General features: G+C 40.7%; 3 protein-coding genes across 7 annotated transcripts; 1 reads left to right on the top strand and 2 right to left on the bottom strand.

Annotated features, from left to right (window-relative positions):
- Positions 1-7,679: 7,679 nt before the first annotated feature.
- LOC105704399 (cyclin-dependent kinase 2) lies at positions 7,680-13,088 on the bottom strand. Its single transcript, XM_012433594.1, has 5 exons — positions 10,379-13,088; positions 9,061-9,256; positions 8,704-8,976; positions 8,334-8,537; positions 7,680-8,122 (listed from the first exon to the last, which is right to left on the bottom strand). The coding sequence occupies exons 1-5, from the start codon at positions 10,492-10,494 to the stop codon at positions 8,012-8,014; spliced, it is 900 nt and encodes a 299-aa protein (XP_012289017.1). The 5' UTR covers positions 10,495-13,088; the 3' UTR covers positions 7,680-8,011.
- Positions 13,089-14,041: 953 nt separating this feature from the next.
- On the bottom strand, positions 14,042-17,528 carry LOC105704311 (tetraspanin-31-A). Of its 5 annotated transcripts, none has more exons than XM_012433400.2 (7): positions 17,192-17,528; positions 16,656-16,823; positions 16,443-16,541; positions 16,200-16,322; positions 15,982-16,107; positions 15,470-15,597; positions 14,043-14,384 (listed from the first exon to the last, which is right to left on the bottom strand). In XM_012433400.2, the coding sequence occupies exons 1-6, from the start codon at positions 17,375-17,377 to the stop codon at positions 15,523-15,525; spliced, it is 777 nt and encodes a 258-aa protein (XP_012288823.1). In that variant the 5' UTR covers positions 17,378-17,528; the 3' UTR covers positions 14,043-14,384; positions 15,470-15,522. The 5 variants fall into 5 exon arrangements, with proteins under 5 accessions (XP_012288822.1, XP_012288823.1, XP_012288821.1 ...); XM_012433402.2 differs by having other exon boundaries at positions 14,044-14,384; positions 17,266-17,528; XM_012433399.2 differs by lacking the exon at positions 15,470-15,597 and having other exon boundaries at positions 14,042-14,384; positions 16,206-16,322.
- Positions 17,529-20,327: 2,799 nt separating this feature from the next.
- LOC105704415 (facilitated trehalose transporter Tret1) lies at positions 20,328-24,506 on the top strand. Its single transcript, XM_012433621.1, has 4 exons — positions 20,328-20,387; positions 20,479-20,572; positions 21,549-22,128; positions 23,393-24,506. Exons 2-4 carry the CDS (start codon positions 20,521-20,523, stop codon positions 24,183-24,185), a joined length of 1,425 nt encoding a protein of 474 aa, XP_012289044.1. The 5' UTR covers positions 20,328-20,387; positions 20,479-20,520; the 3' UTR covers positions 24,186-24,506.
- Positions 24,507-24,795: the final 289 nt, after the last annotated feature.

Below are 24,795 nucleotides of genomic sequence, written 5' to 3'. Positions count from 1 at the left end.
ATTACCATCGTTTTAGCAAAGAAGCGCATACAACACTTTTTTTGCCTTTATCCCCTTCAAATGCGAGTTTATGGATTACCAGAGTGTTCTAAATTGTCGTAAAATTGTCCTGACCCTTTCGATTTTCATATAAGAGCCTTCGATAATTCTATACTGATCGAAATATGAGAGCTCGACGCCATTTTGGTTCTGGTCTGGACTGACTTAAAAAATTCTTTTAAAAAATCCAAATGTTGAATGTGTCAGGACAATTCTTCGATGTGTCAAAGTTTCAGACAGTTTGGTCTAATACCCTTAAAAAAAAGAGTTGTATTCAAATCGACTGATTTGAAGGATGTTTCACTTCACCTTAAAAATCCAAATTTTGAACGTGTCAGGACAATTCTTAGATGATCAGGAGTGGTGTCAAAGTTTCGGACAGTTTGGTCTAATATCCTTAAAAAAAAGTGTTGTATTCGAATCGACTGATTTGAAGGATGTTTCACTTCACCTTAAAAATCCAAATTTTGAATGTGTCAGGACCATACTTCGATGTGTCAAAGTTTCGGACAGTTTGGTCTAATACCCTTAAAAAAAAGTGTTGTATTCGAATCGACTGATTTGAAGGGTGTTTCACTTCACCTTAAGGTCTCGAACGTTACGGTCTCTTTACCTTCCCAGAAATTATTCCTATATCGGTCGCCCTTAAAATACCCTTAAAAAAAAGTGTTGTATACAAATCGTCAGATTTGAAGGGTGTTTCACTTCACCTTAAGGTCTCGAACGTTACAGTCTCTTTACCTTCCCACAGCTTATCCCTGTATCGGTCGCTACGCATCGAGGTATCCGCGTTTCGGTTGTAGTACAATGCGACCAGTCATCGCCGTAACCACGGTGCAGCAATTATGGAGGTTCACCCGTGCCAGTAGTCCAAGGCATTCAAAATTCTTCTATCTTCCTTTTACCGTTTCTCTCTCCGTCGGTACTCTTTTCCGCCCATCCTTCCTTCACTTTTCCCCGTCGAGTAATTTCCCCCGAGGATGCTCTCTTCTCCTTGGACCTCGCCCTCGCGCTCGCTCCGTCGCCCGCCGCGGATCCGGGACTAATGATCCCGTAGGTGGCCCGCCGATTTACCCCCGTCGCGGGCCGCAATCCCCAAATGGACCGCATAATCCGCCGGTCAATATTTTTCCGAGCGCCAAGCCCCGCCCCCTTGGTCGCCGCGGCGTCCCCGCCCGCTGGCCACGCCCCCTGGGCTTATTTGCGGGCAGTCCCTTACTTTTTTGCCCCACCACCGGCCATTAATAAGCTTTCCCGAACCGGCATGGCGACGCCAGCCGAACCTTACCCGGGCGCCGGGGCGCCTTTAATTAGCTGCCGCTCCACGTCCTAATTGGGATGATTTTATCCCCGCTAGCGGTTTTTCTTCAAGGAACGATCCGAATATTTCTACTGGCATTGCGCGGAGACGGTGAAGTCGTCTCGACCCGAGTCCACCCGAGTACACCCGACTCCACCCGAGTCCGTGTTACCGTCGGGACGCGTTCCATCCGTGGCTTAAGGTGAAGTGAAACACCCTTCAAATCAGTCGATTTGAATAAAACGCTTTTTTTTAAGGGTATTAGCCCAAACTGTCCGAAACTTTGACACATCACTCCTGATCGTCTAAGAATTGTCCTGACACATTTAAAATTTGGATTTGTTGAATAAATTTTTTAACTGTAATCAAATTGGTCGATTTGAATAAAACGCTTTTTTTTAAGGGTATTAGACCAAACTGTCCGAAACTTTGACACATCCTGATCATCTAAAAATTGTCCTGACATATTGAAAATTTGGATTTTTCAAAAGAAGTTTTTAACTCGGTCTAGACCAGAAACAAAATGGCGTCGATCTCTCATATTTCGATCAATGTACAATTATCGAAGGCTCTGAAATGGAAATAAAAAGGGTCAGGTCAATTTTGCGACAATTTAGAACACTTTGATAGTCGATAAACTCACATTTGAACGGGATAAGAGCAAAAAAGGTGTTGTATACGCTTCTATGCCAAAACAATTTGAATACGAGGTCTCGGAGTGAAAATTTAATTGACCTGGAAATCACAGATAGCGCAGGGGGTCCCTCCGCAGTCAATTAGGGCCCCAGAAAGCACGAATCCAGAGGATTTCTGGAGCTTTACTTGGATTTCTTTATAATTATTGTAGGAAAACGACAGGTGGAGTATGCCATTTGGTACAATACCCAATATAATTCGACCCAGCTGTCGATATAAAAACCAACGTCGGCAACGTAGGCATTTAGAAAAATCTTCTTTATCGACGTCGATCAAGTTCCTCGGCGTGTTTCACTTCACCTTAATCCCGTAAATAAATCGAGTCGATTACAAAACGTAACGTCGTATATGGATACGAATGCAGATTTTGACTCTGGCTACACAAAAAACCAGGAATCTCCGGAATATAATATTCAGGCGTTAGAAATTGATATCAAAGGGGAAGAAGAGCTTCTCGCGCGTTTCAACGAGACTCGACGTCGACGACGTTTTCGAGGTGTCCCAAAAAAGGGTTTAGGGCGATTCGGGTTAAAATCTCGCACAAGTAATTAACTTCTTGCCAGGGAGCTCAAGCTCCGTGGAAGTTTTCCTGAGGTACCGAAATTCCCTCACGCCCGTCAACGTCTAATGAGGGGATTGCGGATGAAGTTTGAAACGAGCTGTCAGGCAATTAAGGTGAAGTGAAACACGTCGAGGAACTTGATCAACGTCGATAAAGATTTTTCTAGATGCCTACGTTGCCGACGTTGGTTTTTATATCGACAGCTATATCGAATTATATTGGGTATTGTACCAAATGGCGTACTCCGCCTGTCGTTTTCGTACAATAATTATAAAGAAATCGAAGTAAAACTCCAGAAATCCTCTGGATTCGTGCTTTCTGGGGCCCTAATTGACCCCCTGCGCCATCTGTGATTTTCAGGTCAATTAAATTTTCACTCCGAGACCTTGTATTCCCATCGTTTTAGCATAGAAGCGCATACAACACTTTTTTTGCCTTTATCCCGTTCATATGCGAGTTTATCGATTACCAGAGTGTTCTAAATCGTCGTAAAATTGTCCTGACCCTTTCGATTCTCATATCAGAGCCTTCAATAATTGTATACTGATCGAAATATGAGAGCTCGACGCCGTTTTGTTTCTGGTCTGAGCCGAGTTAAAAAATTCTTTTGAAAAATCCAAATTTTCAATGTGTCAGGACAATTCTTAGATGATCAGGATGTGTCAAAGTTTCAGAGAGTTCGGTCTAATACCCTTAAAAAAAAGTGTTGTATCCGAATCGAATAATTTGATTACAGTTAAAAAATTTTTTCAAAAAATCCAAATTTTGAATGTGTCAGGACAATTCTTCGATGTGTCAAAGTTTCGAACGGTTCGGTCTAATACCCTTAAAAAAAAGTGTTGTATTCGAATCGACTGATTAGAAGGATGTTTCACTTCACCTTAACGAACCGCTGACCGAACCTTTAGTACCCCGGAAAGTTCGAGGCATCTCGGGGGCCATTACGAAGTTAAGATTAAGCCATAAATCCCAAATCTACTCGACATACTCACATTGTCAGTCAGGGGTATATTTTAGAAAATGCGAAATAGACTGCTTAATTGGATCGTTGCGTGAAATATGGCAACAACTTTTACCGAGGTGAAACTTTTCGACCTTATCCGAGTACAAGAATGTCTCCCCCATTTCCATCCAGGGTTCTATACCTCGAATCCGAATTGTGCCCATAATTATGAAAGTGGTCTAAGTCAAAATTGAAAAAAAAAAAAATGAGTTTATCAGTTATTTCACGCCATATTATTTCAAAGGAAATTAATTCAATGTAATTTCGAAAGAAAAAATACATGACTTAGACCACTTTCATAATTATGAAAGTGGTCTAAGTGAAAATTAAAAAAAAAAATAAGGTTATCAGTTATTCCACGCCATATTTCAAACGAAATTAATTCAATGTAATTTCGAAACAAAAAATATATGACTTAGACCACTTTCATAATTATGGGCACATATAAGAAACGAAAGGGTCAGGACAATTTTACGGAAATTTAGAACATTCTGCTAATCGATAAACTCGCATTTGAACGGGATAAACGCAAAAAAAGTGTTGTATGCCAAAACGATGGTAATACGAGGTCTCGAAGTGAAACTTTAATTGACCTGGAAATCACAGATGGCGCAGGGGGTCCATCGATGTTTCACTTCACCTTAAGATCGATGAATGATGTTGAGCTCTCATATTTCGATCGATATACAATTATTGAACGCCCTGATATGTGCCCATAATTATGAAAATGGTCTAAGTAAAAATTAAAAAAAAATGAGTTTATCAGTTATTTCACGCCATATTATTTCAAACGAAATTAATTCAATATTATTTCGAAACAAAAAATATATGCTCATATGTGCCCATAATAATGAAAGTGGTCTAAGTGAAAATTAAAAAAAAAAAAAAGTTTATCAGTTATTCCACGCCATATTTCAAACGAAATTAATTCAATGTAATTTCGAAACAAAAAATANGTCGCCGTGGCAAATGACTCGCCCAGTCACCCTTATTACGAGCCTAAATTTATCACCGAAATTTCCTCGAGTATTTTATCCGGATAATTGCTCCGCTTTATAAGGGCTGGTAACGCTCTCGGCCTCGGAGTCGATCGAGCGATTATCTCGACCGATAACACGGGATATTTGATTACGTCGATCTCGCTCTTACGAATTGTCAAACTAATAAATCGACCATTCACCGCGGTAACGGATTAAAATAAGAAAATTCGCCGAGTGGAAATGCCCCTCATCCGAAATTCATCAAAGAGGGAGGTGCCTTCCGCATTGTAAATGATTTGATCAAATGAGAAATGTCGAAAATTTCGGAAAAAAAAGTAGTATTAAGGTGAGGTGAAACACGTCGATAGAGAAGATTTTTCTAAATGCCTACGTTGCCGACGTTCATTTTTATATGGACAGCTATATCGAATTATATTGGGTATTGTACCAAATGGCATATTCCACCTGTCGTTTTCGTACAATAATTATAAAGAAATCGAAGTAAAACTCCAGAAATCCTCTGGATTCATGTTTTATGGAGCTTTAATTGACTGCGGAGGGACCCCCTGCGCCATCTGTGATTTCCAGGTGAATTAAATTTTCACTCCGAGACGTCATATTACCATCGTTTTGGTATACAAGCGCATACAATACTTTTTTTGCCTTTATCCCGTTGAAATGCGAGTTTATCGATTACCAGAATGTTATAAATTGTTGTAAAATTGTCCTGACCCTTTCGATTCTCATATCAGAGCCTTCAAGAATTCGATATCGATCGAAATATGAGTGCCGACGTCATTTATCAACCTTAAGGTGAAGTGAAACATATTTAGAAACTTGATCGACGTCGATAGAGAAGATTTTTATAAATGCCTACGTTGCCGACGTTCATTTTTATATGGACAGCTATACCGAATTATATTGGGTATTGTACCAAATGGCATACACCATATGTCCTTTCCGTACAATAAATATCAGGAAATCGAAGTAAAACTCCAGAAATCCTCTGGATTCATGTTTCATGGAGCTTTAATTGACTGCGGAGGGACCCCCTGCGCCATCTGTGATTTCCAGGCGAATTAAATTTGCACTCCGAGACGTCATATTACCATCGTTTTGGTATACAAGCGCATACAACACTTTTTTTGCCTTTATCCCGTTCAAATGCGAGTTTATCGATTACCAGAGTGTTCTAAATTGTCGTAAAATTGTCCTGACCCTTTCGATTCTCATATCAGAGCCTTCGATAATTGTATATTGATCGAAATATGAGAGCTCGACGCCATTTTGTTTCTGGTCCGGACTGAGTTAAAAAATCTTTTTGAAAAATCCAAATTTTTAATGTGTCAGTACAATTCTTAGACGATCAGTTTGGTCTAATACCCTTAAAAAAAAGTGTTGTATTCGAATCGACTGATTTGAAGGGTGTTTCACTTCACCTTAAGCGAATGTACAAAGCCACCTCTTCGGGCGTTCCCCTCTATGTATTAAAGCCAGGGCAATTAGTAGCGCGAGGATGCGCGAGTCCCCTCCCCCACCGCGCTCGATTCCCTGCCGGGGATATCGTCTCGAATATGATTGGCTGTCGGCGGTTTCGTCCCTGGGCTGGCCACGCCCCCTACATCTCAATTCCACCCCCAGGGTTCGGACGAGATCCTAGGCGAAGCTTCGGCTTCGCGTCCGTTGCATCATCCAGAAATGTCGAGGCTCTGCTGAGACTCGATTCCCAGGAAATGAATATTATTTACGTTCTTCTTACGTTTACTTAGTCGCAAACCGTTCGAATGGTTACTCTCGTAATGGTAAATTGGCGGAGACCCTGAATTCGATGGTAGAACTCGCGATTTAACGTTACAGAAGGTGGATACGTTGTTCCATCTACTTATTATTAAGGTGAAGTGAAACACGTCGAGGAACTTGATCGACGTCGATAAAGATTTTTCTAAATACCTACGTTGCCGACGTTGGTTTTTATATCGACAACTATATCGAATTATATTGGGTATTGTACCAAATGGCGTACTCCACCTGTCGTTTTCGTACAATAATTATAAAGACATCGAAGTCAAACTCTAGAAATTCTCTGGATTCGTGCTTTCTGGGGCCCTAATTGACTGCAGAGGGACACCTTGCGCCATCTGTGATTTCCAGGTCAATTAAATTTTCACTCCGAGACCTCGTATTACCATCGTTTTGGCATAGAAGCGTATACAACACTTTTTTTGCCTTTATCCCGTTCAAATGCGAGTTTATCGATTACCAGAGTGTTCTAAATTGTTGTAAAATTGTCCTAACCCTTTCGATTCCCATATCAGAGCCTTCGATAATTGTATATTGATCGAAATATGAGAGCTCGACGCCATTTAGGTTCTGGTCTGAGCTGAGTTATGAAATTGTTTTGAAAAATCCAAATTTTGAATGTGTCAGGAAAATTGATGTGTCAGGAGAAGTGATGTGTCAAAATTTCGAACAGTTTGGTCTAATACCCTTAAAAAAAAGTGTTGTATTCGAATCGACTGATTTGAAGGGTGTTGCACTTCACCTTAATTATCCGCTGTTTTACAATAAGTCAATGTTACACGCTAAACTTACCCAGGGTTGCGGAAAGGGTTAAGTTTCTCTCATAGTTTATTTAATAAACATTTTTGAGGGCCTCGAGACTTAGTTTTATTTCTCTAGAGTCATTCAATCTCATTGTGAATTGCAAGTATTTCCTTCCTTCGTTGTTGTACGTGCAGGCCATAAACGCGTATCAATCTTGCAATTCTCTGCTTTACAAGAATCGTTGGTTAAAGGGGAACGACTTAGTTTATTTATGATTTATGGATTTATATGTGCCCATAATTATGAAAGTGGTCTAAGTCAAAATTTAAAAAAGAATGAGTTTATCAGTTATTTCACGCCATATTATTTCAAACGAAATTAATTCAATGTTATTTCGAAACAAAAAATATATGATTTAGACCACTTTCATAATTATGGGCACATATGGAATAGCAGAAAGTTAAGAATCCCAAGATAATATACGATGGGAGGAAATAGGTGCGCCATCTCGCGGCTGGCCGACGAACTAACCTCCTTAATAAATACGTATCTAGATCGAATTCCCTTCTGGTAACTGTAATAAGTCGACTTACAAAAATAAAATATATTATCAACACTTGAACGCTTTCTATGTTTCTTTACAAAAGGCTAGGTCTCTGCGAGCGCCGTGATAAATAATTTCCAACACTTCACGTGGAAAGAAAAGAAAGAAAGAGAAATAAACGAAGAAAAGCATCTTGGACTTAACCCGGACGCCTCGACACTCCTCGACTAATAATGAGAGTTTGTACACGCAGTATTCAAATTCTCACTGTATTTACCTTACTTAACGATAATCTTAAATACGGTCTACGGCTAAATGTAATGAGAGAAAATTATAGCGACGTTCAGTCTTTCTTTGGAAGTGGCGGAGGTACCAATTTCACTCCATGGAAGTATGGATGCTCCAGTGCTGACATTGCCGGTATCCTATTGTTGGGGTCGTAGGTCAACAGTTTCTGCAACAATGAATTTTAATACGTCTTAATAAATTCACCAAAACTTTCTTACGCTTAGAATTTAATATATGGGTTACGTTCTAAAATACATCGGAAGGTATATTTTCATTTTATTTCATCTTCAAGTTTCCGATGTACTTGGAATAAATATAAAGTATAGCAAAAAAGGTTTCTACTAAGTCTGAGAATAAGAAATGGTAAAGTTCATTACGCGGAGCAAATCTTTGGCATCTGCATCGAACGAAGGCACGACTTCCTCCAAGCTGCGAGCTTCCCATCTTGGAAACATCGACTTGTAATCAGGAAGTTGGGAAACGCCAGGCCACATTGTTTCATCCGGAGTGCCTAACGTGCGAAATATCCTAAACAACTGATCTATCTCCGAGTCACCGGGAAACAAAGCCCTCCTTGTTGCCTGGAAACGAAACAAGCAATGAATAATTTCTACCAGATTTTATCGCACGTCATTAAAGTATTTAAAAGTATTCTACAAGTATAATAGTGTCAAATATTTGAAGAGTGAAAAATCTAAGAGAGGTTATTTTGTTAAAAGAGAAAATTGCCGATGAAAAATTACGTACCATCTCTGCAAAAATACAGCCGAGGCTCCACACATCGACCGCAGTAGAATACAACTTTGTGCCTAGAAGAATCTCAGGAGCCCGATACCACAAAGTCACGACTTCGTGTGTATAAGTTCTGACAGGAACGCCGAAGGCTCTGGCGAGTCCAAAATCAGCCAGCTTGATGAAACCTTCTCGGTCGATCAATAAATTCTGAGGCTTCAAGTCTCTGTGCAGAGTGAGATGAAGATGGCAGAAGGCGATGCCTTTGAGCAGTTGCCATAAATAACTCTGAAGAACAAAAATTCGTTTACGATCATAAATAATTTAGTAACATAAGCTTAGAAATATTTCAAATCGTTAAAGGTAGACTACCTTAACTAGCATCGGTTCCAAGCCAGTTTTCACCGAGTCCAATAATTTCTTAAGATCCTGTTGAAGGAATTCAAATACCAGGTAAAGGTGTTTCTCGCCTTCCACCACATCCAACAACTGAACCACATTTGGATGAACCAATTCCTTGAGCAGCGATATCTCTCGAATGGCAGTGGATGGCACGCCCTCGCTTTCCCTAATGACGGTCAACACACAATTATAACCTGTTTGTACTTTATGACTTTTACATTCTATGGACGAGATACAATGAAGCATACAAATTATGATAATCTATGAATAAAGCAAGCGTTAATTCAAACAGGAACTAAAAACACTGACGAATATGGAATCACATTAATATTATACAAGGCGGTAAACATTAATAAAAGCAAGTCGAACTCCAAAACTGTAATCGCAAGGTATGCAAAATAAACAATATATCCACATATTAGAACTTCACAATGGAAGTTCTCATTCGCGTAACGAAGAATCGCTGAATTAAATATCAGGCGCACATCGCACGATGGGACAAGCTGAATAATGTGGTGCTACGACAACTTACAGTAACGTGGCCCCTGCAGATTCAGCTGACCCCAACGTACCGATTAAAGGATGCATTAGCGTTGCATAAAAGCGAAAGCCCTTTCCACACAATGGGAAGATTCCACCATTAGGGAGGTCGTGAGCGCTCGTGCTGCGGTAGCGATATGAGTGGCATTACGCACCTTGGGGTTAACATTAAAACAGAATGCATAAAGAATTCAATACAACCACTCTTAAGCTCTATCAAAAATTATAAACCACAGTAGTTAGTAAATTACTTTTAGGGGCCGCAACGTATATTAGGATCCAGAACACACCAATCGTTAAGACACGTATTATCGTAACCTGAAAAAGGCACGCCGCGTTACTGCCGCTCGAAGCACAAAGGACGACCTCGAAGCAATATATTTACATCTACATTAATAAAAATCAAACCCAAAGATGTATCAGAATTATAATAAGTATATTTAATAATCCACGAATTAAACTGAATTTATTAAGCATCGTGCCTTTGGCACGAGTTCAACCGTGATGGAGGTAACAAATTCATGTCATGAATTTAAGACTCGTCAGTGCCTAAAATATTTACAGAAGCTTCGCATTCATTATTTAGAAGTGTCTCAGTGTTTAAAAGACTCGCTTTAGATGCTTGGAGCGGCAGTATAGGGACGCGGTCACATCGAGAGGTTAGGAATTCCATACGAGGCACTCTGAAACCTGAAAGTGCTCCTGCACGGGCACAGAGCAATTCTTACCGTCTCTTACCGATACGTACGTTTCCAAGGGTATCTTTTTAAGGGCCACCAGTTTCCCGGTCAGCTTATCCTTCGCTTTGTAAACAACGCCATAGGTTCCTTCGCCAATCTTTTCGATCTTAAAAAAGTTATCCATAACCTTTCCGCCAGCGTGAACGCGCCAACGCGGTTCGTCGACTTCTCCAAATGGTCCCGTTTTGTTCTTTCTCTTCGCCGGCAGGAAAACTAGCCAAAGGACATCAGAAGCGACGAAATGCGTGTCTCGACACGTCGCGCTCGGCGAACAGGTTATGTGAGGTTATGTGAGGTTTTCTTCACTCTCGAGTGCCCTTGTCGGAAACTATTGGCGACCCCTATAGCACCTACCATTCCGAGCGCGGCAACCTAACCGGCCAATCAGAATCGCGGAAAAAATTTGACAAGTGTAAAGCTCGATTCTGATTGGTTCCTCACTCTCGACGTGTCGACGCGCACGCGCAGTGGGATGAATATCCTACCCTAGTCCATGGTTTCACCCGCCTGTGCGTGACTGCCGACTTAACCTAACCTAACCTAACTTCGGAACATCTGCGCTTGCACCTTGTCCCTCATTGGTTCTGGTGAATATCAGATGTTTTCAGTGAAAATATGCGTTAATGTTCGCAGTAATTGGAATTAAAATTGGGAGAGAAAATGAATTATATTAAATAGTGAGCACTCTCAGTCTCTGGAGAAACAATATAGATAAAAATCGTTGAGTGCTTTAATCGTCTCTTATGGACGAGATGTTCCCCTCGCCGAAAGCTACATCAGTGAATAACAATACCTTCATATGGAATACATACGCGTCTTTATTTCATTGGAACAAGAAGTTTAAGAACGATGCATTTTACTTGCTACTTGAAAGTTAAACGATAGTACCCTAACTTCCATTCCGATTAACAAACGAAATGGTACCTCGACGTAACATGTACAATGATAGTACATATACTCATTAATTTTGATCGTACAAAGAAGACAGAATTCTTCCCCGTCACCTTGCTTCGTTCCTAACTCTCCTAATCCTCCTAGGGTAAAACTCGTCATATTTATAGCCGACTAATCCACAGAGTACTGTTGTGTAGGTTTAGTCACAAGTGTTAAAACAATTGTTCCGGTCATACGTATGCATATGAAACACTTCGGCTCAACGAAAGCTTTCATTTCAAAGACACGAAGATAATGTGCATAACATCAAATCGACGGTAATATAATTTTAAAAGATAAATGCCCACGAATTATCATCAAATATTGCTCTTACGATGAAAAATAAAATACTAAAGATCGCAGAAGTTCATTTTGGTTGTGTTTCAAGGACTGGAAGGGTATTAGAGATTCGACAATTTCAATGTTCACGCACAGCACTTACAGATTCGTCCTTATGTAACGATAAATATATATATATTAATAGTCAAGCACACGTTCTTCATGGAAGTGACAACTCCATTTTACGTATAATAGTAATGATAATTATAATAACTATAATAATACACCTTAGATTAATATGATGTACGTAATCTAATGTTATCTATAATTGGCGTAAAATTTGATTTAATGCCAAGCGTTTGTCGGGTACTCTGCCTTAAGGTGATACGAAAGGGGCACGGAAGAGGCCCAGTCGACAAAACTTTTCTCACAAGCAGGGTGTACCAAACATTTTCAAACTTTACACCGTGAATATGTAGGTCATGAGAAAGGCCCCGAGACGCATAAAATTTCATTTCTTATAAAAAAAAAAAATTGAAATTTTATGGGTGTCGAGACATTCTTCATAACCTCCAAATTATTTACTGTAAAATTTGATACGATTCGGTACACCCAGTTCTGGGAAAAGTCTCATAAATGACCTCTTCGATGCCACTTCCACATAACTTTAAAGATACACAACGTAAGATTGTTAAAAAAATAAATGCCTAGGTATTTAGGTATCGATCGAGTCGGTTAATTCCTTCCAAGTAGAGATCCCCTCCTCGAACTCTTTTAAAAGAAGTCCAGAGAGGAGAAATAGTGCCAGCTTTCGATTATAATATCCATCTAGGCATCTCGAGTACACACTAAGTCGAGTGTTACCACTCGTTCGATATCGGTGTTAAATTAGCATAAAATTTTGACAAACAGGAGCAAGGTAGATTCGATTAGTAACAGCGACTTATTTCAGTCGCGAGACAGTATTTGTACCACCCGGAATTAATGTCGGGCATTTTGATCGATCTCAAACAAGGAATTTCCCATTCGAAGTAACCGAAACGAGTGTCAAATATTCGAGAAACAAAAATTATTCCTTTACGTCATCTAGTAGTTATTGAACATTGGAATGTTACAACAATTCGATATCATCTGGACGAGACGAAACGAAACATGACCGTGATAAAATGAGTAGGAGAGTTTCGGAAGGAAAAAAAAATTAAAAAAAATAGAAAGTCTATCTACAGAGGTCCGTTTGATGCTAGACTACAAGGCGCATTGAGGCTTGTTATCAATGTTCATAGTGGCTGACTAGAGCACACATTTCGCTTTCTATTATATAATTATCCCCGAAAATCGCCCTAACACTTGATTTCAAACGTCTAATGATCACTTCCCCCAAAAACCGTGGAGAAAATCGCGTTAAGGTTAAATGTTAAGGTGAAGTGAAACATATTGAGAAACTTGATCGACGTCGATAAAGTGATTTTTCTAAATGCCTACGTTGCCGACGTTGGTTTTTATATCGACAGCTATACCGAATTATATTGTGTATTCTACCAAATGGCATATTCCACCTGTCGTTTTCCTACAATAATTATAAAGAAATCTAAGTAAAACTCCAGAAATCCTCTGGATTCGTGCTTTCTGGGGCCCTAATTGACTGCGGAGGGACCCCCTGCGCCATCTGTGATTTCCAGGTCAATTAAATTTTCACTCCGAGACCTCCTTATTACCATCGTTTTAGCAAAGAAGCGCATACAACACTTTCTTTGCCTTTATCTCGTTCAAATGTGAGTTTATCGACTACCAAAGTGTTCTAAATTGTCGTAAAATTGTCTTGACCCTTTCGATTCTCATATCAGAGCCTTCGATAATTGTATATCATCGAAATATCAGAGTTCGACGCCATTTTGTTTCTGGTCTGGGCTGAGTAAAAAAATTCTTTTGAAAAGTCCAAATTTTCAATGTGTCAGGACAATTCTTCGATGTGTCAAAGTTTCGAGCAATTTGGTCTAATACTCTTAAAAAAAAGTGTTGTATTAGAATCGATTGATTTGAAGGATGTTTCACTTCACCTTAAAGTCGCTACTTTCACATCGCCTTAAGGGCGACGAACGACATTATTAATTCGTCACTGAAATTGAATCTTGTGAAATCGATTACAAAATCAAGCTTCCGACAGATGACAGACTACGATTCAAATCCCATCCTAACTACTGCCAACGAAATCCTTTCTTCTTTGGCTTCGAATATAATAATATCAATGTGACGTAATGAGATTTCTCGTTAATTCGAAACGTCCTTAACATGCCTTCCACGATTTACCGACAGTAAGGATTTAAATGCAAATCATTTCACCGTCAATCTAAGCTCGCGAGCAACTTATTAAAAAAGAAAGCCGACTGGGTCTGACAAGTGTGCCCATAATTATGAAAGTGGTCTAAGTCAAAATTAAAAAAAAAAAAAATGAGTCTATCAGTTATTTCACGCCATATTACTTCAAACGAAATTAATTCAATGTAATTTCGAAACAAAAAATATATGATTTAGACCACTTTCATAATTATGGGCACAAGTATTGAATATTCATCCAACTCGTAAATAAATTTCAGACGAACTTGAGCACACATTAAACGCTGCGAAGCATGTCGTAGCTACCTTCCTGCCTCATTAAAGACGCACCATAAATGCCAGCCATTTTGTTTAGGATTGCAGAATACCTCAATAAATGTAATTTTCTTGCGGGAACATCGCTCTTGCAGCTTTCTCCTCAGGGTCTAATTGATTCCGGTAGCGCCGCGCCAGGAAAGCTGCAATTACCTAAAAATATCGTGCGTTGTGATGAATGCTCGTCGATTTGTCGATTAAAAAGCAAGAAAAAAAAAAAAAAAAAAANAAAAAAAAAAAAAAAAAAAAAAGAACATGAAAGCTTCAGACAGACACGAGAACTTTAAGGTGAAGTGAAACACGTCGAGGAACTTGATCAACGTCGATAAAGAACATTCTTCCAAATGCCTACGTTGCCGACGTTGGTTTTTATATTGACAGCTGGGTCGAATTATATTGTGTATTGTACCAAATGGCATATTCCACCTGTCGTCTTCGTACAATAAATATCAAGGAATAGAAGTAAAACTCCAGAAATCCTCTGGATTCAAGCTTTCTGGGGCCCCAATTGACTGCAGAGGGACACCCTGCGCCATCTGTGATTTCCAGGTCAATTAAATGTTCACTCCGAGTCCTCGTACTACCATCGTTTTAGCATAGAAGCGCATACAACACTTTTTTTGCCTTTATCCTGTTCAAATGCGAGTTTAACGATTACAAGAGTGTTCTAAATTGTCGTAAAATTGTCCTGACCCTTTCGATTCTCATATCAGAACCTTCGATAATTGTATATCGATCAAAATATGAGAGCTTGACGCCATTTTAGTTCTGGTCTGGGCTGAGTTAAAAAATTTTGTTAAAATATCCACACATTTTGAATGTGTCAGGACAATTCTTAGATGATCAGGAGCGTTGTGTCAAAGTTTCGGACAGTTTGGTCTAATACCCTTAAAAAAAAGTGTTGTATTCGAATCGACTGATTTGAAGGGTGTTTCACTTCACCTTAAAGTAACAAGAATTTGAAACAGCGCATTGGAGTTCGCCACCGTGGCTTCGAAAATCGAAGAAAAAGTTTTCATCGTACCAAAGAAATATTTCATTATTTCAAAGAATAATTACTCGACTAAACAAAAATCTAATGAAGTCGTGAGTCACCCTGTATAGGTCCCATCGAGGGCTTGGCCATTTTCAAAGAAACCTACAAGTGAAGAACTCCAAATAAAACGCTCAAACGAAATATGGAATATTTTCTGATATTTTTTTTCTTACGATACAATGATAACGACAATACCACCCACCATCTATCAGAGGGATCGTGCGAGGAGACGAGGGACATGGCGATGGTGTTAGACTAGAGGAAAGCACTAGGGTTAGCTCTTGGATCTTTCTGGTTCCTGTAGCGCACGGTCAACCACACACCGACAAACTGTAATAAGCAAATACGTTAGCGTCGTATAAACAGGTGCAATAAAGACGGACTTTGTCGTAATCGTCTAAATAAGATCGTGAGGGCGGTGAGAACATTAGTTTACTCAAAGCTGTATAAAACACTACTTACAAATATGATTTGAAAGCATCTCAAGCATTTAGAATGATTTTTCATTATTTCTGACCCGACGAATCTTAACGAAAGGAAAACTCCAAGTAGGTAATTCGAAATTACTTGCTCGATAAAGCATAGATTCAACAAGAGTTGATCCTTACACGGTGCCAAATTCCCTTGGCATCGGAAAACAAGACTTTCGTTCCACATGTATCGATAAGATAACGGTGGACCTATTTAGAATGGTACGTTCACTCATCGACTCACCTCTGTGAAGCTGAAAAATAATCCTATCCCTCCGCACAGTTTGAATGCGTAATCAATGGTCGACTGCAGTTTCTTCATGCAAGTATTGCACTCGCATACTTCCTTACCGGGTTGACAGCAATTTTTCTGGTACCGTAAAAGTGACAAAGATGTACATAAATTGCCCGTTAAAGTATCAACGGTGAAAGGCATGCTCTTTCCTGGTCACTGAAACTTACGCTTACTTCTTCACAAGTCTTGGGGATCAATTCAGGAGTGGCGATAATGGTTTCGTTAAACTCGCAGCAATGAAAAGTCTCTTGAACCGTAGTTCTCAAGTCTGGACTTACTCGTTTCCATCCCTAGAACAAAGACAGAAGAAGTGGATCGTTAAGTTGCATATCTTAATCCAGAGTGATTCTTGTTTAAGTTTTAATTTCACTCCTCTTGATTTTAAACACATCAAACAACGGTAAATATACCTGTTCCGCGAGTTGCTCTTGTTGCTCGGCATTAACCGCCAGACAAGCACAAGCGATGCTGAATTGGACCATAAACAAGAGGAACAGGACGAGCATGTACTATAATTACGTGGTTAAGGAGGTCTCTTACACATCTATCGAGTACAAGATTGACATTAAAAGTTATCCAAAGTAATTCGACGAGGCGCGAGTTAAATAACCCCATAAGGATACGAAAAACAGCAAAACTTGATGATGCTTGACGGCTCCGATGAGGCCGAGTATCGAGATCAAAATCAGAATGACGCCACATGCCAATATTCCGCCAATAATCGGGAGATTAGTGACCAATGCCGAAGCCCTTCCATAGACAGCTACTCCGATCAAGATGAAGGCGACGACCTGTTGACAATGAAATTATCTACAATGCCGAATGCCGCAAAAGTTGGACAAGTTACAAGCCAATACGTTATTCACGTCGTCATACAAAGCTTTGAAATCATCTACAATAGAGAAGTTTAATTAAAATTAACATTTAACAGAGACGTAATGCTGCAAAACCCATTATCGAAGTCTCTACGCAAGTCCTGTCTCCATCAGACCAGTCAGATATAAATATCTGCTTCCAATGTACAGATAGAACGCAATTAAGGGCACGCAAATCCAGAAATGGAATCGTAATTGTGTTATTTTTAACCTGAGATATAAATCACTCGACGAGACTTTGCCACTTGGTTCAAAGTTAATTCGGGTCACTGTCCAATACATACACTTGCTGTCGTTAGAAGTTCGACGACTCCTTCGCGACTCTTTGTCGATATAATGGGAAAAAGAGAATGCTCACGATGTAGAGTATATTCAGCGCTGTCAGAGCGTTTTTTGAGCACGTAAAGCCGCCACACATCTTCGGGCGCGATGGCTCCCTCAGTCCGGCCCCAGAGTCGTCCTTCTCGCATCCACGCAGAGGAAAGTCCTCAGCCCGTCCTGGAAGACGCCCAGGGTGCTTTTTGACGTCACTTGACCTGCAGTCCGCGGGAAATCAGCATCTACAGGACCTGGGCACCGAAGCGACGCGACCTCGACCTCTCTCGCTAGCAGACAACTCGCGACTGCTCGCGACTGTCGCCCCGGAAGCGATCGATACCTCGAAGCGTCGAGTCTCGCTAACCGCGAGATCCAAGATGGCGGCCCGAGACCGTTCACTTGCGCCATATTTGAGGGATTTCAACTGGTTGATAGTAAAGCTTAGACCTCCCGTTTCAGAAACCGATCCTTTATATTAATTTCACTAAATTCAGGCGAAGGATCTAGTTCTAACTGAACGGTGAGCAACGTTACCAATTATTTTACATTGATAGTTGTTTTTGTGGCCTCAGCGCCGATCGATATCTCGATGCGTCGAGTCTCGCGATCGGCGAGATCCAATATGGCGGCGGAGGAGCCTCGAAGGCGTTAGATTTGAATCGATGACGCGCTTATCTCGATGACGCTTAGATCTTGCGTCTCAGGAATCGACCCATTTTCGTTAGATTTCACAGGCGCGCCTGGTTCTAACTCAACAGCGAGCAGCGTTATCTAGATTGTAATTTACAACCGTTGTTTGAGACTCGAGGTCGCGGAACGATATCCCGTGGTTTTCGCAAGACGAGACGCTTTTCGCGGAATAACTTACTTAGCTTTTGATGTTCCTTAGGGAAGGAGATCATGCATTTTTATCGATGGAACCAGACGAAACTACATTTTGGGAGTACGGGGTAAACTCGCTAATTTGGCAAACCCCTCTAGTAAGATAAGGGCGTAACGAGGTTTCACGGAGGAGTGGCGATTACGAAAACGATCGTGCGATAAAGGTGAATCATTTCACGAGTCAAGAATACAACCAGCGACCGACTGTGCCGCCATCTTGTTTTTTCATACAGCCAAGAGGCAGAAATTATTTTACGCCCGATCCACGTCCAACTAAATACACCTCTCTCGGTAAATAATTACTTTCTCCCCTCCGGATTAGCATGCCTTAAAGTTTCGGGGAATTCCTTGGACGAGCTTCAAGAATTAATACCCCAAAAAAGGGAGGTGAAAAAGCACCTTCCAATTCTTTTAAGGTGAAGTGAAACACGTCGAGGAACTTGATCAACGTCGATAAAGAGATTTTTCTAAATGCCTACGTTGCTGACGTTCGTTTTTATATTGATAGCTGGGTCGAATTGTATTGGGTATTGTACCAAATGGCATACTCCACCTGTCGTTTTCGTACAATAATTATAAAGAAATCGAAATAAAACTCCAGAAATCCTCTGGATTCATGCCTTCTGGGGCCGTAATTGACTGCGGAGGGACCCCTGCGCCATCTGTGATTTCCAGGTCAATTACATTTTCACTCCGAGACCTCGTATTACCATCGTTTTGGCATACAAGCGTAAATAACACTTTTTTGCCTTTATCCCGTTCAAATGCGAGTTTATCGATTACCAGAGTGTTCTAAATTGTTGTAAAATTGTCCTGACCATTTCAATTCTCATATCAGAGCCTTCGATAATTGTATATTGATCGAAATATGAGAGCTCGACGCCATTTTGGTTCTGGTCTGAGTTGAGTTAAAATATTTTTTTGAAAAATTCAAATTTTCAATGTGTCAGGACAATTCTTAGATGTGTCAAAGTTTCGGACAGTTTGGTCTAATACCCTTAAAAAAAAGTGTTGTATTCGAATCGACTGATCTGAAGGATGTTTTACATTACCTTAATTCGAAAATCTTTTTGACGCAAAGTACGCCTCTCCCAAGGAAGATGATCTTTTCTTGTATCTTGCACCAGCCAAGAGCAAACACAACCGCGTGAGCGCGTCGTGCCACCTTCGGGGACAATATTTGCATAAGTCGCGGTGGAAATGAACCGTCGAAAAGGCTAATTAGAGTCTTCTGGAACGGCTCGACATTAACCGAACATCGCCGTTCCAAAGAACCATAAGAAATTCAATTACCAATCACGCGGTGATGAAATTATTCACAGAGGGTCTCTACACGGACGCGGATTAATTAGATCATAATTTCAATATTACAGGGACGATGCGATTATGCTGCAATTTATTGTGCCATCGAAGTAATCAACGATCGAGTATGTCAATTTACATCGGTTAAGGTGAAGTGAAACACGTCGAGGAATTTGATCGACGTCGATAAAGAAGATTTTTCTAAATGCCTACGTTGACGACGTTGGTTTTTATATCGACAGCTGTATCGAATTATATTGGGTATTGTACCAAATGGCGTACTCCACCTGTCGTTTTCGTACAATAATTATAAAGAAATCGAAGTAAAATACCAGAAATCCTCTGGATTCGTGCTTTCTGGGGCCCTAATTGACTGCAGAGAGACCCCTTACGCCATCTGTGATTTCCAGGTCAATTAAATTTTCACTTCGAGACCTCGTATTCCCATCGTTTTAGCATAGAAGCGCATACAACACTTTTTTTGCCCTTATCCCGTTCAAATGTGAGTTTATCGACTATCAAAGTGTTCTAAATTGTCGTAAAATTGTCCTGACCCGTTCAATTCTCATATCAGAGCCTTCAATAATTGTATACTGATCGAAATATGAGAGCTCGACGCCATTTTGGTTCTGCTCTGGGCTGAATTAAAAAATTTGTTTACAAAATCCAAATTTTCTATGTGTCAGGACAATTCTTAGATGTGTCAAAGTTTCGGACAGTTTGGTCTAATACCCTTAAAAAAAAGTGTTGTATTCGAATCGACTGATTTGAAGGGGGTTTCACTTCACCTTAATGAAGGTGTTTTCTTTTCGCCCTACAAATCAAGGGGCTAAGGCAATGCAGGCGATAAGCGATCCTCAGGTGATAAGGCTTGGTATAAAAGGCGCATCGACGAGATCGAGATCGGGCATCGTCGAGATGAATTAAGTCCTAACAATTGCTTCGGTGACGCCAAAGCGAGATTCGTCGTCTATTTCTGTAAGTTCCGCCCGAAGGCCGCTATCGTATCAGCTGTGCAAACAATTAGTGGAGTGAATAAAATCGAATTTCGCCATTTCTTAATTTGCAGTCTAGCTCTCGACGACCGAGTCGGGACGAAGAAATACGAAGGATGAACCACAAGCGCACCAAGCAATGGCCGCAATATCTGGCGGCGATTACAGGTGGGTTTTCCGGATTTTAAGGTGAAGTGAAACACCCTTCAAATCAGTCGATTCGAACACAACAATTTTTTTTAAGGGTATTAGACCAAACCGTCCGAAACTTTGACACATCTAAGAATTGTCCTGACACATTGAAAATTTGGATTTTTCCAAACAATTTTTTTACTCAGCCTGGACCAGAAACAAGATGGCGTCGAACTCTCATATTTCGATCAGTATACAATTATCGAAGGCTCTGATATGAGAATTGAAAGGGTCAGGACAATTTTACGACAATTTAGAACACTCTGGAAATCGGTAAACTCGTATTTGAATGGGATAAAGGCAAAAAAAGTGTTGTATGCGCTTGTATGCCAAAACGATGGTAATACGAGGTCTCGGAGTGAAAATTTAATTCACCTGAAAATCACAGATGGCGCAGGGGGTCCATCGATGTTTCACTTCACCTTAAGATCGATGAATGATGTTGAGCTCTCATATTTCGATCGATATACAATTATCGAAGGCTCTGATATGAGAATTGAAAGGGTCAGGACAATTTTACGACAATTTAAAACACTCTGGTAATCGATAAACTCGCATTTGAACGAGATAAAGGTCAAAAAAGTGTTGTATGTGCTTCTTTGCTAATACGATGGTAATACGAGGTCTCGGAGTGAAAATTTAATTGACAATCATTTAATTGACAATCGTAAAATTGTCCTGACCCTTTCGATTCTCATATCAGAGCCTTCGATAATTGTATATCAATCGAAATATGAGAGCTCGACGCCATTTTGATTCTGGTCTGGGATAAGTTAAAGAATTATTTAAAAAAATCCAAATTTTCAATGTGTCAGGACAATTCTTAGATGATTCAAAGTTTCGGACAGTTTGGTCTAATACCCTTAAAAAAAAGTGTTGTATTCGAATCGACTGATTTGAAAGGGGTTTCACTTCGCCTTAAATCATAGGATAAAAAATGACATCATTCCAGCAACAATTTCCTTGGCGATCACGGGTTCGCATATCGGATGGACATCACCAATCCTGCCAAAGTTGAAGAACGAAAAATCCCCGTTCGGGATCACTTCAGGAGACGCATCCTGGATCGCATCGTTTTATCTATTGGGATCAATCCCGGGGAACGTGATCGCCGCCCTAATCGTGGATCGATTAGGCCGGAAGAGCAGCCTCCTCTTATCAGGGATTCCCCTGAGCCTAGGGTGGGTGCTGATAATCCTGGCAGACAACGCCTACACCCTGTACGCCTCCAGGTTCATAAGTGGCCTAGGTCAAGGCATCGTCTACGTGGTATGCCCCATGTACATCGGCGAGATAGCCGATAAGAACATCAGGGGATCCCTAGGGTCCTTCATCAAGCTCATGGTGACTTTTGGGGAACTTTACGCTCACGCTTTCGGTCCCTTCGTGTCCTACGAGTGGCTGGTCTACTGGTGTGCCATAATCCCGGCTCTCTTCTTCCTGACCTTCTCCTGGATGCCGGAATCCCCTTACTACCTGTTGATGAAGAACCGCCAGGAGGCTGCTGCAGCGAGCCTTACCAAATTGAAGAGGTACCGGTAGCATTTTCAAATTCTACACAATTTAAGGTGAAGTGAAACACCCTTCAAATCAGTCGATTCGAAAACACCACTTTTTTTTAAGGGTATTAGTCCAAACCGTCCGGAATTTTCACACATCCTGATCATCTAAGAATTGTCCTGACACATTGAAAATTTGGATTTTTCATAATAATCTCTTAAGGTGAAGTGAAACACCCTTCAAATCAGTCGATTCGAATACAACACTTTTTTTTAAGGGTATTAGACCAAACTGTCCGAAACTTTGACACATCCTGATCATCTAAGAATTGTCCTGACACATTCAAAATTTGGATTTTTCATAATAATCTCTTAAGGTGAAGTGAAATTCCCCTCAAACCAGTCGATTCGAAAACAACACTTTTTTTGAAGGGTATTAGTCCAAACCGTCCGGAATTTTCACACATCCTGATCATCTAAGAATTGTCCTGACACATTCAAAATTTGGATTTTGTAAAGAAATGTTTTAATTCAGTCCAGACCAGAACCAAAATGGCGTCGAGCTCTCATATTTCGATCGATATACAATTATTGAAGGCTCTGATATGAGAATCGAAAGGGTCAGGACAATTTTACAATTTAGAACATCGTGGTAATCGATAAACTCGTATCTGAACGGGAAAAAGGCAAAAAAAGTGTTGTATGCGCTTGTATGCCAAAACGATGGTAATACGACGTCTCGGAGTAAAAATTTAATTGACCTGGAAATCACAGATGGCGCAGGGGGTCCCTCTGCAGTCAATTAAGGCCCCAGAAAGCATGAATCTAGAGGATTTCTGGAGTTTTATTTTGATTTCTTTATAATTATTGTACGGAAACATATGGTGTACGCCATTTGGTACAATATCCAAGATAATTCGACACAGCCGTCAATATAAAAACCAACGTCGGCAACGTAGGCATTTAGAAAAATCTTCTTTATCGACGTTGACCAAGTTCCTCGACGAGTTTCACTTCACCTTAAGGCGACACGAAAGTGGCATCGGAGAGGTCTCGTGAAACCCTTCACGAAAATCAATATTTTTTAAATTGTTCATAAAAAATTATATTTCACGGGGGTCAGGACCTTCCTTCGCGTGGTACAGTTGTTTCGACCCATTCGACGATACATATATATATATGTATATATACGATATATACATATATATCGTATACGATATGTATATATGAATGACCCTTTCGTAGCACCTCAATAATCGTTTATATTCTCGGTTGAATGACGTATTTAAACCTCCAGGTACCAGACTCCGGGAGACCTCGAAGAAGACATGGAGCAGATGCAGAAGACCGTCCTCCGGGACTTAGTGGACAAGGCGAAGGTCTGGGACCTCTTCGACACCCCTGGGAACAGAAGAGCGACGCTGATCAGTTTCGGACTGCAATTGGTGCTCCAGTTTAGTGGAATCGCGGCCATAGAATCATACACCCAAGAGATCTTCGAGGAAGGAGAATCTGGACTCTCGGCAGGGGTTGCCGTGATAGTCCTGAGCTCTCTTCAGCTAATCGGAGGCCTAGGAGCCGCCGCCGTGGTGGATAGGCTCGGCAGAAGACCTCTCCTCCTGATCACGACCTTCCTGGCAGGATTGGTGCTGTCCATCAGCGCTGGCTTTTATTTCCTGAAGTTGCACCTGGAAGTGAGTACCAAGGGCTTGGGTTGGATCCTGGACGCCTCCGTCATGGCGTACGAGCTGATCATCGCCCTGGGGCTCAGTCCGCTGCCGTACATGATGCTGGGGGAACTGTTCCCTACAAACGTCAAGGGTGTCACCGTGTCCCTGGTGAATCTCTGGGCCTCTCTCTTGGCTTTCGTCGTCTCCAAGATGTACCAAGTGGTTACGGACACCTGTGGGATTTATGCAGCCTTCGGATGGTTCGCTTCCACGTGCTTCTTCGGCATCGCCTTCATCTTCTTCGTCGTTCCCGAGACCAAGGGGAAATCCCTCCTGGAGATTCAGGAGGAGTTGAACTGCAGGAAGTCCAAGAGGAGGAAGAGGGACACTCGGGATGTGGAAATTAGTACGATTGCTTGATCGGTCGGTCCAAACTTCGGGATCTCCAAAAATGGTAACGGACGAAGGTATTCCTTGTAGAGATGCTCCAATTGTTTTTTTTTTTCTTGGCTTACCGTATCGGAATCTCCGGAAATCTCTGGCCTGGTTTTTATGCGCCCTTCCGGATGTGCAGATTTAAACAGAGTTGGGAAATATTCGCCAGTCTATAAAAGGGTTATAATATACAACTATAGATTGTAGTTACTTATTACACCCTGTTTAGGAATGGGCGAATATTTCAGGATATAAATTTAATACCACTTTTTTTTTTTCTCAAGGAAACATTCCCAAGTGTCCGCCCCCGAGCTTATTGATTTTCATGTATGTTGAAGAACACAAAAATCTAAGAGACACGTGTTTTTTTATATCTGCGATGGTCCACATTTAAGGGGGGAAACAACCCCCCAAAGTTTGGGGAAAATTCGATTTTTATAATAATTTTCGTAGAAGCAATGGAGGGATTTCGACGAAACTTATAATAAAAAAAAACACGTGTCTCTTAGATATAAAAAAACACGTGTCTCTTAGATTTTTGTGTTCTTCAACATACATGGAAATCAATAAGATCGGGGGCGGACACTTGGGAACG

The sequence above is a fragment of the Orussus abietinus genome, unplaced genomic scaffold (genome assembly GCF_000612105.2).
Source record: "Orussus abietinus isolate OABI.00-Male unplaced genomic scaffold, Oabi_2.0 scaffold262, whole genome shotgun sequence".
Lineage (NCBI taxonomy): Eukaryota > Metazoa > Arthropoda > Insecta > Hymenoptera > Orussidae > Orussus > Orussus abietinus.
The sequence above is the reverse complement of the archived record's forward strand: the minus strand, read 5'-3'. Positions and strand labels throughout refer to the sequence as shown.